We start from the raw sequence: 12,848 nt of genomic DNA on the forward strand, positions 1-12,848 counted from the left end.
GTCTTCAGCCCAGGGCCTGATCCTGGAGAACCAGGATTGAGTACCGCCATTGGGCTCCCTGCATGGGGCCTGCTTCTCCCTCTGCCTGTGTCTCTGCCGCACTCTCTCTGTGTGTCTCATTAATAAATAAAATCTTAAAAAATAATTATTAATCTAGATAAGCTTATCCACGATTATCAAAATCATACCATCAATACTCTTAACAGGAAAGAAGTTCATATTATATATAATATATACTCATACGAAATGAGTTAGAAGGTAAAACAACAGCACCCGAACACTTGGCCTGGGGAGAAGGAGACACAAAGACACATTATAATATACTCCAAGTTCGGCTCAAGTGGAGAAACTGCCTAATAACACTGAATGCCACAGGAAGCCTAAGAGAATTCTGTGATGGGTGAACTACCAGCAATGCTAGGCTCTAAACAAGGCTCCCCACCCCCAGGAGTACTGGCATGGCCAGGTTCTTCTTCCCTCACATGCCTGGATGCCTGTGCACTCATCCTGCAGACACCAATGGGACAGATGCTACACAGCCTTGTTTTCACTTTCAGTCCAGGAAACCTAGTCTCATGGTAGAGGCAATGGGCAACAGCACCATCAGAATTGGCTGCCAAACATCTAGCTGCCACCCAAAGCATCATTATCACTTCTCAGGCTCCCAAGAGGTGAATAAGCAGCCAAGGAAAAGGAAGACAACCAAGCAGGGTCCAGTGTCATAGAATCATTCTCTTCAGTACCTCTTTTGGTAGTGAGCAGCCACCAAAGGCTGACTGTACCAGGCGCTTCACATACATCACTCTAATCTCACAGCTGCTCTGAGGTGGGTACTATGATTATCCTTCCATTTTACAAGTGAGACACTGAGACTGAGAAATTACAAACGAACTAAGAAGTGATAAAGCTGGAATTCTAAACTTTTCAGTGGTCCTAACCCTATACTGTCTGGAGGTATACAGAACCATAAACCAAAGTTATAATCAAGATCACAAACTGAACTATGCCTTTGTATAACCCCTGAGCTAGTTAATTAGAATTATACATATTCTGCTTGTCTTTTTTTCCAATAACTATCTGTAATCAAGTTCCAAAAGTCCACAAGACTGAAAATTAGCACTTCACACAACTCCATTTTTATAAAAAGTATAAACATTAACTACAAATACCAGCTGAAAGAATAGGTATAACATCAAAGAACAAGACTGAAATTCATAGGCATATTTCCAACTTAGAACAAATTAAGAACTAAATTACTTCAATCCACAGAAATGAATCATGATATACATGTATGACAAAAATAATTATAAACCTCATCATAGGAGACACACTGGAAGTCCTCTCTTAACACTGACAAAATGAGGGGCGCCTACATGGCTCAGTCAGTTAAGTGTCTGACTCTTGATTTTGGCTCAGGTCATGATCTCATAATCATGGTTCTGCACTGGGCATGGATCTTGCTTAAGAGTCTCTCTCTCTCTCTCTCTCTCTCTGCCCACCCCCATCACTCACGTATGCATACACTCTCTTTCTAAAAACAAAGCAAAAGACTGCCTAATGATTCAAGAAAGTCAAACTGAATCCAGTTTAGAGCACCTCTTGTGATTATTGCAGAAAGTCTGAGATATGGTAAAGCCAGGGGCTGGTCATCAGAACTTAAGAGTTTTAAAGCCGCATGCTAGGGGCACCTGGGTGGCTCAGCTGGTTAAGTGCCTGCCTTTGGCTCAGGTCAATGATCCCAGCGTCCTGGGATTGAGCCCTGTATTGGGCTCCCTGCTCAGTGGAGAGTCTACTTCTGCCTCTGCCCCTCTCCCAGCTCATATTCTTTCTCTCACTCAAATAAATAAATAAAATCTGGGACGCTTGGGTGGCTCAGTGGTTGAGCATCTGCCTTTGGCTCAAGGCTTAATCCCAGGACTCTGGGATGGAGTCCCACATCAGGCTCCCTGCATGAAGCCTGCTTCTCCCTCTGCCTATGTCTCTGTCTCTCTCTCTCTCTCCGTCTCTCATGAGTAAATAAAGTCTTTAAAAAATAAATAAATAAATAAATAAAATCTTAAAGAAAAAAAAAAGGCCACAAGCTAGATTTCTGGTGTGGTCTAGCTATGTTCCATGTCCTCCATGTGGTGTGTCTCTGGCTCCTTCTATTGGGAGAATTTAAGATTTGACAGCAAATGTAGCAGAAGCTCCGAGAAAGACCTAGAAGCAGTCCCCTGAGAATCAGTCCCAGTCAACAGTTTATTTTTTATTTTTATTTTTTTTAATTTTTATTTATTTATGATAGTCACACAGAGGAGAGAGAGGCAGAGACATAGGCAGAGGGAGAAGCAGGCTCCATGCACCGGGAGCCTGACGTGGGACTCGATCCCGGGTCTCCAGGATCGCGCCCTGGACCAAAGGCAGGCGCCAAACCGCTGCGCCACCCAGGGATCCCCCCAGTCAACAGTTTAAATGGGAAATACTGTTGACACAAAAATAATCTTCTTGAGTACTACCACCAAATCCCTTTTTAGCTAGATATCCCATGAAGCCAAGACTGAAGCTGCTGTAACTTAAGACTTTCTTGTTCCAGTCAGATGCAAAGTTGTTATGATAATAACAAATACTGACTCAGTGTTCACTGTGTGCCAGGCCTGGTTCTAATCACCCTACATGCATTAACTCATTTAATCCCAAGAAGTATGAGAGGACACTAGGACACAAAGATGTTAAGCCACTTGTCCAATCACACAGATGAAGGTGATAGAACAGGAATGCAATCCCAGGTAGTCTGCCTCCATGTATTTAATTACTAGGATATACTGCCTCATGCCAGTCAAGACTCAATTACTAAATAGAACTGTAATTTTCTTTTTTTTTCTTTTTTTTTTTTTAAGATTTCATTTATTTATTCATGAGAGAGAGAGAGAGAGAGAGGCAGAGACACAGGCAAGGGAGAAGCAGGCTCCACGCAGGGAGCCCGATACGAGATTTGATCCCGGGTCTCCAGGATTGCACCCTGGGCCAAAGGCAGGTGCCAAACCACTGCACCATCCAGGGATCCCCAGAACTGTAATTTTCTTAAATATCCTGAGAGCAAAAATCTTCAGGAACTACTGATTTACATTTACATTCATTTTAGAATGTATTTTTCTTTCTGTTTCTCACCAATAACCTTACAGAGGGCAATCAGGAAAAGGTACTAAAATTGAAGTTTCGAGGAAAAATCCCATGATTTAAGCCACAAGTCATACAGCTGAGTTCTGGATGGGGTGCCACATTCTCTTCAGTGAAGTAGTTTTGGGGTATGGGTTTAGGCAAAACCACAACCTTGCAGGATTAAAAGGTTACCACTTTTTTGTTACCTGGAATGTACACAACCTAAATACAACTTGAAAATGATTCCAACAAATTAAGTTTTCGCCCATTTTTTCCACTATGGCCTCAGTCTTCCCATCCTCCAGAACAAAGCTTTCCCTGGTGATCTCATTTTACTCAGAGACACCATTTCAGTTTTGGTTTCCTTCACATTATCTTCAGAAACACCCTTTACATCCTGGTATCTTCAAAAACCTAAACTCTCTTAACTTTGTTGACATAAAAAACACTATTTCATAAAACTTCATGGATTCTACAGCCTTCATCCCCCCCAACCCCCCCGCACCAGCAAAGGCCAGTGTCTGAAAGAATCTTCATGTTAGGTGATAATGGCATATTTTTTTTCCACTTTGTAAAGTCAGGATGATTCTATCATATAGCCAAGTCATCTTTCTAAAGAAGGCCACCAATGCTAAGAAAGTTGAGTAAATATTCCAGAGAAATGAATTCTTCTTCCAGAGCTACCCTTCATAAGAGCATTTCAGTAAACATGTGATTGAGAACCGACAACAAACATCACACCTGCAAATGGAAGAAAATAAAATGCTGGGATGCCTGGGTGGCTCAGTTGTTGAGCATCTGCCTTTGGCTCAGGGCATGTTCCCGTAGTCCCAAGTTCAAGTCCCACATCGGGCTCCCTGCATGGAGCCTGCTTCTCCCTCTGCCTGTGTCTCTGCCTCTCTCTCTCTCTCTCTAATGAATAAATAAAGTCGAAAGAAAGAAAGAAAGAAAGAAAGAAAGAAAGAAAGAAAGAAAGAAAGAAAGAAAGAAAGAAAGAAAGAAAGAAAGAAAGAAAAGAAAAGAAAAGGAAAGAAAAGTAAAAAAAGAAAATGCTAATTTCTTTAGATCAACTGACAACTGCTTGAAAGAGCTGGTACAACTGGGCAACCACTGAAGGGATCAATACTCTAATACAATGCTTCTTACTCCCCTCCCTAAGTCCCCCAGTGAAATGGCACACACGGCAAAAGGAGATAATATTCACCCTCAAACCGCAGGGACTTGGTCAACAAAGAAAGCCCAGGGTACATGACGCTGTTAGAAATACCCTTCCCAGTAGGAGTAGAATAAAAAACCCTGCCTCACAGTGTTTGCTGGCTTCCTATTTCTCCTAGACAGAGATGAAGGTACAAGCTGACAGACCTCTGCTAGAAATGAATTCCCCAGACAGACAGCTGCTAAGTTCTGCCCTGATGAGTGGTAAAGATTACTAGAAGGATGGTGAGTGGATCATGAAATCTGTACAGTTCAGCAAGAGGAGTCTGTTGTATGGCAGTGCTAGCAGTCTACGCTGTGTCCTATGACTAGGGGAAGAATATAAAACTAGGAAAGGAGGTTGACTGACTAACGATATGGTGCTACCTTATTAAATAATTATTCTAGTGAATATTAAAAATGAGATCATACAAGGCAGCCCGAGTGGCCCAGCAGTTCAGCCCAGGGCATGATCCTGGAGTCCTGGGATCGAGTCCCATGTCAGGCTCCCTGCATGGAGCCTGCTTCTCCCTCTGTCTGTGTCTCTGCCTCTCTCTCTCTATGTGTGTCTCTCATGAATTAAAAAAAAAAAAAAAAAAAAATGAGATCATACAAAAATTTGGAATCTGAGAGAACATCCTATGGGATCTATGACTACCACCTAATGTCTGTCACTTCCCTTGGTCTAAGTTCCTGTAAGATACAAGCTGTCTCTTATTTGTACTTCTGCACAGAGTACCTTATGGTACATATGCCTAAGGACAGCTACCTGTCAAAACATCCTATTTCACCCCGAAAAAATTTTGGCACTGCTCTTGCTTTGTTCTGGCATCTCATTCATGGGGCAAGGGTCAATCATCAGGGATTTGGGAACCCTAAGAATGTTCAGAGAAAGTGTAGGGAGGGTGGGAGTATAGATGACTAAAGACCACACCCCCTCAATACTGCTGTGTAAATAAACATTTTTCCACATATTGCTCGAAAAGAAACCCTGCCTAGGATAAATTTTGTTTTTATTTTTTTTATTTTTTTATTTTTTTTAATTTTATTTATTTATTTACGATAGTCACAGAGAGAGAGAGAGAGAGGCAGAGACACAGGCAGAGAGAGAAGCAGGCTCCATGCACCGGGAGCCCGACGTGGGATTCGATCCCCGGTCTCCAGGATCGAGCCCTGAGCCAAAGGCAGGCGCCAAACTGCTGCGCCACCCAGGGATCCCCTAAATTTTGTTTTTAAAAAAAGGCTGTCCTAGTTCTATGTAACACTTCTCTCTAAAAGGGGCTAGAAATTTCAGACAGGACTTTTTTGTTGTGATAGAAGGAAGAGGCAGTTAAAACACAATATTGTTATTTTTTAAGATTAAAGACCAAACAGCTCTGATAAAAAGTAATACCTCTCCAGGAGCAACACACAGTTGGGAGAACGCTACAAAAGAGAATAGCATCTGCCATGGCTCCCCCATTTATATTTCCACCACTCATAGTATTATTTAGCACAGTGGCAAAGGACTTAATGACTATTCACTGATAACAAGATGTTCACGAATTAAGTAAGTGTTCTCAAGTAGGACAGGCAGTCAGAATGGAACCAACCATAAGCATAAAGATTGGGACCTTCATTCTTCTCTCAAAATATTGGTAGCTGGCACATAACATCCATTAAATGACTGGCTTAATGATGGACAATGAACCAATCAGTCAATAAGAACTTCGTCAAAAAAAAAAAAAAAAAGAACTCCATCAAGAGGATTGTGGTTGTAATCCAGTCATTCTCTGAGGATCTAACAATATTTATACTAATAACAATAGGTATTACCTATTGGTAACAATAGGTACATCAAATTTCCTCTAAATAGCGCTTGCTCCCAAAGGATTTATAGGTGCCATCTCCCCATAAGGGGAGAACATGGCCAAAGAAGGGAGAAGGTTAAGTGTAATGAGCCATGCTGAATGGAACAAAGCTGACGAAAGGGCATCAGGCTACAAGAGAGGAAGAGTTCTCATGCAATACTACTCTTCTCTAGCAGAGCCTTAATTAAGATCTTGGGCACACTGCATTCACCGTTAAGTAACAGCAGTGGGTACATAAATATCAAACTGTATTATTAAGCTTCTTTCTCCTACTTTACAGATGGAGAAACTAAGACACCACAAAGAAAATAACTTCCCCCAAGGAAACACCATGACAAGGATTCTATCCATTTCATAATTCCAAAACCAACAGGCAGGCTTCAATTAAAAGTCCAAATGACAGTTCTAGGTGGCAAGCTGAATACATCTAGATGTTTCAAACATAAGGTAAGTAAAGATTCAGATTCACCAGCTCTGACGATAGGCAGCCAAGAACTTGAGTACGAAACTCCAATTTTTAAAGAACCATGATAAATGCACTACACACAACAATCCACTCCTCTTTCTCCTTCCTGATGGCCCTCTTGAGAAAGTAGCACATGCAAGTAGGACCTAAGTGCCACAGGTGTTGCCATCAGCGGCCCTGACCCTAGGTCTAGGTATAAGTACTGATCTAGAATTCCTGTGCCAGGCAGATCCTTAAGATCACAGACAGTCAAGGATCATTCTTTGCATTAAGATCTCCTAATCAATCACATTCCAATGGGAAGCACTCCAGACCTGTCATTTTTTTCCCATCTACTGTCTTTGTCATCTAGTCCAACTGCAACTGGGCTCCAGTTTTTAAAATACACTTGTGCCCATTAACTCTGCTAGAGAAACCTTCCCAGCCTCTTGTAAAGTTTCTCTTCACAACTGCTTTCTGGTTGGAATTTGGTATGCTCCAAATACAGATTTCTGGTACCTTTCCAAAGTTCAATCATTTGATACCCTCCCTCCCCGTACATAAAAAATATATCCTTCCAGCATCATTTGACCGAAGTATAAAGCAACCTGGTTGGCCTCCATGCATCCGATGGCATCTTCCAAGAGTGAAAACTCCACGCAGACATAGCCATAGTCGTAACCTGGGGACAGCATTTAAATACAGACGGGAGTGGTGTTAGTGCCTTGCAAACACAAAAGACACACTTAAATCCCCTGTTTCTGAACCCCTTAACACAAGCCCTCCCAACTAGCACCTCCCTCCCCTATACTGGGCAAAGCTGCTACCCCAAACAGAAAAAAGTACTGAAGGAAAATCTGGATGTTTCTGACTTTGAGAGTCATTCCAAAATGGCTTTTTCTATTAACCAAGAAGATCTGCCCTCTTTAGCACTGATGGTCTGTCTGGTGAGGTGCCCCAGAATTAGGTAATCCCACAGAAAGTTCACGAGGGGACCCAGAACATTTTAATCACAGGCTGAATCTTCTGGAAAAACAAAGTCAACAAGAGCAGGAAAGTATCTGGAAAAAAACAACAACGTATCCCGAAAGGGGAAGGAGAAGCAATTATCCCAAAGCTATGCTAATAGTCACCACTTTTCAAGCAGAAACCACCTTCAAAGACAGAAGTGCTGACAGACTGAGGCAACTATTCTGTTTGGAAACCACAGGAAGCTTCTGGTTGGCAGGGGACAGACCATTTCAGGTCTCCTCTTTTTTCCTTGTTTCAACTCAAGTCATAAACCAGCTTAAATCTTTGTGAAAGGAAGAAGGTGTAAAAGCATAAATAAGTACAAATAGCTGGGTCCCAAACTGTGCTTGTGCATAGAGACTGGCGCTAGGGTAGGATGGGGGAAGAGACAGCAGTTGTTAGCAATCAGTACATGTCCAAGAATTGTATAAGCCATTAGTCAGTCAGAGACCACCCTTTACCTTTCTCCTAAGAAAGTGTCATTTGCAACTCTCATGACCCATGAGATTAGGAACTCATGGGATTTACAGGCTGCTGAGCTCTAATACTAACCCATCCTGTAATTTCCCAGACACTGGCACCATATGCCTACAAAAACACACTTGGCAATGCAATGCTCCACAAATGCCTTCCATGTTTCCTCCACTGCCTCGCAGGATAAAGAAGTGCATCTTTAGGAGTGATGCTGTGCAAATGAACAGCAAGAAAAAGATGCAATTTGTTCAGATGAGAAATAAAACTCAGGGAAAGTGAAACAACAAATTGATTTCACACTCTGACCAACACAGATTAAAACTAACCCCTGCAGGGATCCCCGGGTGGCGCAGCGGTTTAGCGCCTGCCTTTGGCCCAGGGCGCGATCCTGGAGACCCAGGATCGAATCCCACGTCGGGCTCCCGGTGCATGGAGCCTGCTTCTCCCTCTGCCTATGTCTCTGCCCCTCTCTCTCTCTCTCTGTGACTATCATAAATAAATAAAAACTAAAAACTAAAAAAAAAAAAAAAAAAACTAACCCCTGCAACCTGTACTTAAATTTACCACAAAATCAGCCTCCTCTGATTAGTAACTATTTGAAGAAATGAAACTACTTTAAAGAAACAGTATATGTATTTATATACATCCTATTAATGATAGAAATTGTTTTGTTACTGAATTCCTTTTAAGTGGATGTTCTTTATTAAACTCCGTGAACTTTTAGAGAAAACATTCTGCATTTTGGGGCACCTGGGTGGCTTAGTCAGTTAAGCGTCTGACTCTCGATCTCAGATCAGGTCTTGATCTCAAGGTCAAGAGTTCAAGTCCCACACTGTGCTCCATGCTGGGTGTGGAGCCCATTTAAAAAAATAAATTAAAAAAAAAAGAAAGGAAGAAAACATTCTGCATTTTGTAAAGGGCTCTGAATGTTCCTGGGAAACACTATAGAATAGCAGAAGCAACTAAGGTGCCTTCTATCAGCAAATATCTACTGCAAACACTCAACTGCATGTCCACAATCAGAAAAGGGGAAGCCATGGAACAAGCAGATATACTCCAAGGTGTGTTGGTTACCTCTACAGAACATATCTAGGTCCAGATGTGTGGAAAGCAACCCTCTCTACAGCTGCCAAAATGAAAAACACAGGGAACTAACACCAAATTGGAAAACCCCTGAGTTTCCTTTCTGTACTTAAAGAAGTAACTACTGTGGCCCAGAGGAGCACACAGAATCTGTGGACAAAGAGAAAGAGAGATGATTTATGACAACATTCATACTTTGCTAGCGGACAAACAAGACTCTGATACTACAGTCACTGGGAAGGAAAAGATACAGTTTTCAAGAGACCTATGAGCATCTCTATATATCAACTCTAATACGTATGTTAACAATGTTACTTCAGATTGAATATTAAATCCACAAGCCCAACATTCAGTTTCTTCTGCCCGAAACTTTAGATATTAAATAATAACAGAAATTTAAGGCTTAATTATAATAACTGAGACTTTAAAAAAAAAAAAAAAAAGGGTACCCAATCTTAATGTTAGACATTTTGTGTGTCTAAGACTCACAGTTGTGCAAGGATTTTCAGGAATTGCCAAAATGGACAATATTAAGTAATACTTAACACTTATTGGTGCAAGGCTGCATTCTAAACACTTTACATACACTAATTTAATCCTCACAAGACTACCCTATGAGGTAAATACTATTAATATTAACCTCATTTTACCCATGGGGAAGCAGGCAAATAAAGATTATATAATTTGCTCAAAAATCACCTTAATGGAAAGTAGGAATATGGACTCAGAACCAAGCAGTCCAGATTCAAATTGATGCTGTTAACTGCTACACTGAATAGCCTCTTACCTTTTAATAAAATCCTAGACTGATATAAGTAATCTGAATTCTAAACTTTATTGAGCCCAATCACAGAAAAGGGTCCCACATTACCAAGGACAGACAGATAAGGCCATGTCTATAATTAAGAAATACGGAAATCTGCAGCACACCAGTTACCCCTATTCTAAAATATCTATAGCAGAACTTTGTAAGTAGGTCCAAGTATGCAAGTTAGAAAGCATGGGCTGCTATACTGGCTACCAAAAGTCTTCTGCAAAGACAAAAATCCAAAAGCTTGTTGCAATGATAGCTATAAAAGTTACAATACAGGGATGCCTGGTGGCTCAATGGTTGAGCGTCTGCCCTCAGCTCAGGGCACGATCCTGGGGTCCTGGGATCGAGTACTACACCAGGCTCCCTGCAGGGAACCTGCTTCTGCCTGTCTCTGCCTCTTTCTCTGTGTCTCATGAATAAATAAATAAAATCTTAAAAAAAAAAGGATTAAAAAAAGTACAATACAGTAAGATACTTGATATAGGATACTTAATATAGAATATTTTAAAAGCTTTAAAACTGAGAACAATTGTATAAAATGTGTATAGGAAAAAGAATCGGAATTAAATATGAGGAAGTCACATCTAACTCAGAGGTTAGAGATAAAAGTCTGCATATGAGATGAAAACCATGCATTGTCAAAAATTGTACTCAAACACCCCAACGTGAAGAACAACATACCATCTCTCAATATAGGTTAAGTCCAACACTGCCAGTTTTTCCTCCAGCGTCGCAACAGATCACTTTTCTTTTGGTTGACACCAGATGAAGAGGCTGGCTTGCATTTAAGGGCCATAATGTATGAAAAACATATCACTTTAAATAACAGAATCACAGCTAGCACAGCGAATGCTCACACTTAGAGAAACTTGAGAGACAGAGACCAACTGAAGCCATGACTGAGTCACATCACACCTCTCATGCTCACTCCATGAGAGAGAAGATGGAGTCGTGGAGAGGGGTTGAGCAAGCACAGGTGAATATATGGAAATCTGAAAATGAGTAACGCAACATGGCTGTAGACGAACATGATTACAGTGGTTGTACTGTTACAGCAGGATAATTGGGGATTTTTTTTAATTCCTCAAATGTAACTTTATAATTCACAGAGTAAGTTTTAGTAGACCTATCCCACCCACAGACCTAAACACTCTGAAAATAACCAACCAACCATGCATTCATAATTGCTAGAAACCATTTGGAATCATTAAGATGGTAAACTCAATGTTAACAGTGCCATAGACAGATTCTTACCTAAAGAGTAAAAAATTCTTTTATTACCTTTTTCTTCTACCGCCACATGCTGGGAAGAAGTCTGATGGGCTGATGGGTCTTTGTGCTTATTTATAGGACTATTAAAAAGCATATTTTACTCCATTTTCTAACCTAACTAAATGTACAGATTTCTCATAGAAATGTGAATGCTCCTTATAAGTTTGTTTTGTTTGTTTTTTGGGAGTTGAGAAGGATGATAACAAGGAAAGAAAGGGAAGTATATAAAGTAACACTAAAATTTCAATTCTTCTTCATGTTCATTAATCACGTGATAGCCTATTAACCAAAAAAGTATCCGTGATAAAAGCTAACCAGGTGCTTAAGGGGGAGTATGGTACAGAAAACAAAGCCCTAATGAATAATATCCAGTATCTTTTAGTCTCTGCTCCTAAAAGAGTTGACTCAGGGATGCTGACAAACATGGCCCTTAATTATTCAAGTCAATTGCAATGTTTATACCAAGCCTGGCATTTATAACAATTACACAGCAATACTTACTTAGGCAAATGAGATGAGCAGCCCTGTGTTCAAACTATTCTAAAAAAACCCAACTAACATAAACAAGTCTAGCTGAATTTCCCATTAGGAGTGATTTGACTTTGATAAAGCCAAGAATATACGTACCAACTATAAAATGTAAAAAAGAATCAGGATTTTTAAAAAAAATTTATTTATTCACGAGAGACAAAGAGACAGAGACAGAGAGAGAGAGAGAGAGAGAGAGAGAGAGAGGAAGAAACACAGGCAGAGGGAGAAGCAGGCTCCATGCAGGGAACCCAACCCGGGACTCGATCCCGGGTTTCCAGGATCAGGCCCCGGGCCAAAGGTGGCGCCAAGCCGCTGAGCCACTGGGGCTGTCCAAGAATCAGGATTTTAAAGGACACAGGCAGAGGGGAATCAGGATGTAACATATAGAATTGCTGAATCATTATACTGTATACCTAAAGCTGAACAATACAGGAATTAAAAAAAAAAGGATAGAGGTAGGGAAAAGTTTTCTTTATTGGGTATCTTTGAGGGAAAAGAACAGATTTTTTTTTTTCTCTACACAAAGATTATATTTCTGTGGGAACAAAGCTTTATGAATATAAAGAGCACCACGAAAAATCTTTATAGAGATTGAAGAGGGCTATGTTTTTATAGATCCTATTTTCATAATTCCATTTCATTACTTTTAAAAGAAAAATAAAATATTATCAAGTTAGAGATTTTGGCAAAAACCAAACAGAATCAATCCAGATATCTGAATTCCTACCAATGAAAGTAATATAACAAAGAAAGCCAATGTGCAAGATTTCTAACAGGTACTTCACTCTGTTAAAAACTCAAGTGAATATGTCCCTGCAGCTTGCATTATGAAAAGTAGGAAAATATCTGATTTATATGTCAACCTACTAACTGGGAAGAACAGAATTGGACCTCATGAAATACATCATTTCAAATCTTACAAGCACTTTCAATCCTCTCCCCCTCAACTATTCACATAAGGCTTGCTGGTTTATAATAAAAGATGAAACAAGGAAGATACACACTCATGATTACTTGCTAAATTTTTGAAAACTGC

The 12,848-nt window shown here is 40.4% G+C and overlaps 1 protein-coding gene across 4 annotated transcripts in view; it reads right to left on the reverse strand.

Annotated features, from left to right (window-relative positions):
• The window catches only part of RBM6 (RNA binding motif protein 6), a 124,390-nt gene that overhangs the window by 64,059 nt on the left and 47,483 nt on the right, over positions 1-12,848 (reverse strand). For 2 of the 4 annotated variants that reach the window (XM_038566394.1, XM_038566393.1), the window contains exon 6: positions 7,236-7,309. The exons of the other annotated variants lie outside the window; for them this stretch is intronic. In XM_038566394.1, coding sequence (XP_038422322.1) covers positions 7,236-7,309 — 74 coding nt within the window. The remainder of the gene's footprint in view (positions 1-7,235; positions 7,310-12,848) is intronic. 4 annotated transcript variants of the gene reach the window in all.

This window comes from Canis lupus, chromosome 20 (genome assembly GCF_011100685.1).
Source record: "Canis lupus familiaris isolate Mischka breed German Shepherd chromosome 20, alternate assembly UU_Cfam_GSD_1.0, whole genome shotgun sequence".
Lineage (NCBI taxonomy): Eukaryota > Metazoa > Chordata > Mammalia > Carnivora > Canidae > Canis > Canis lupus.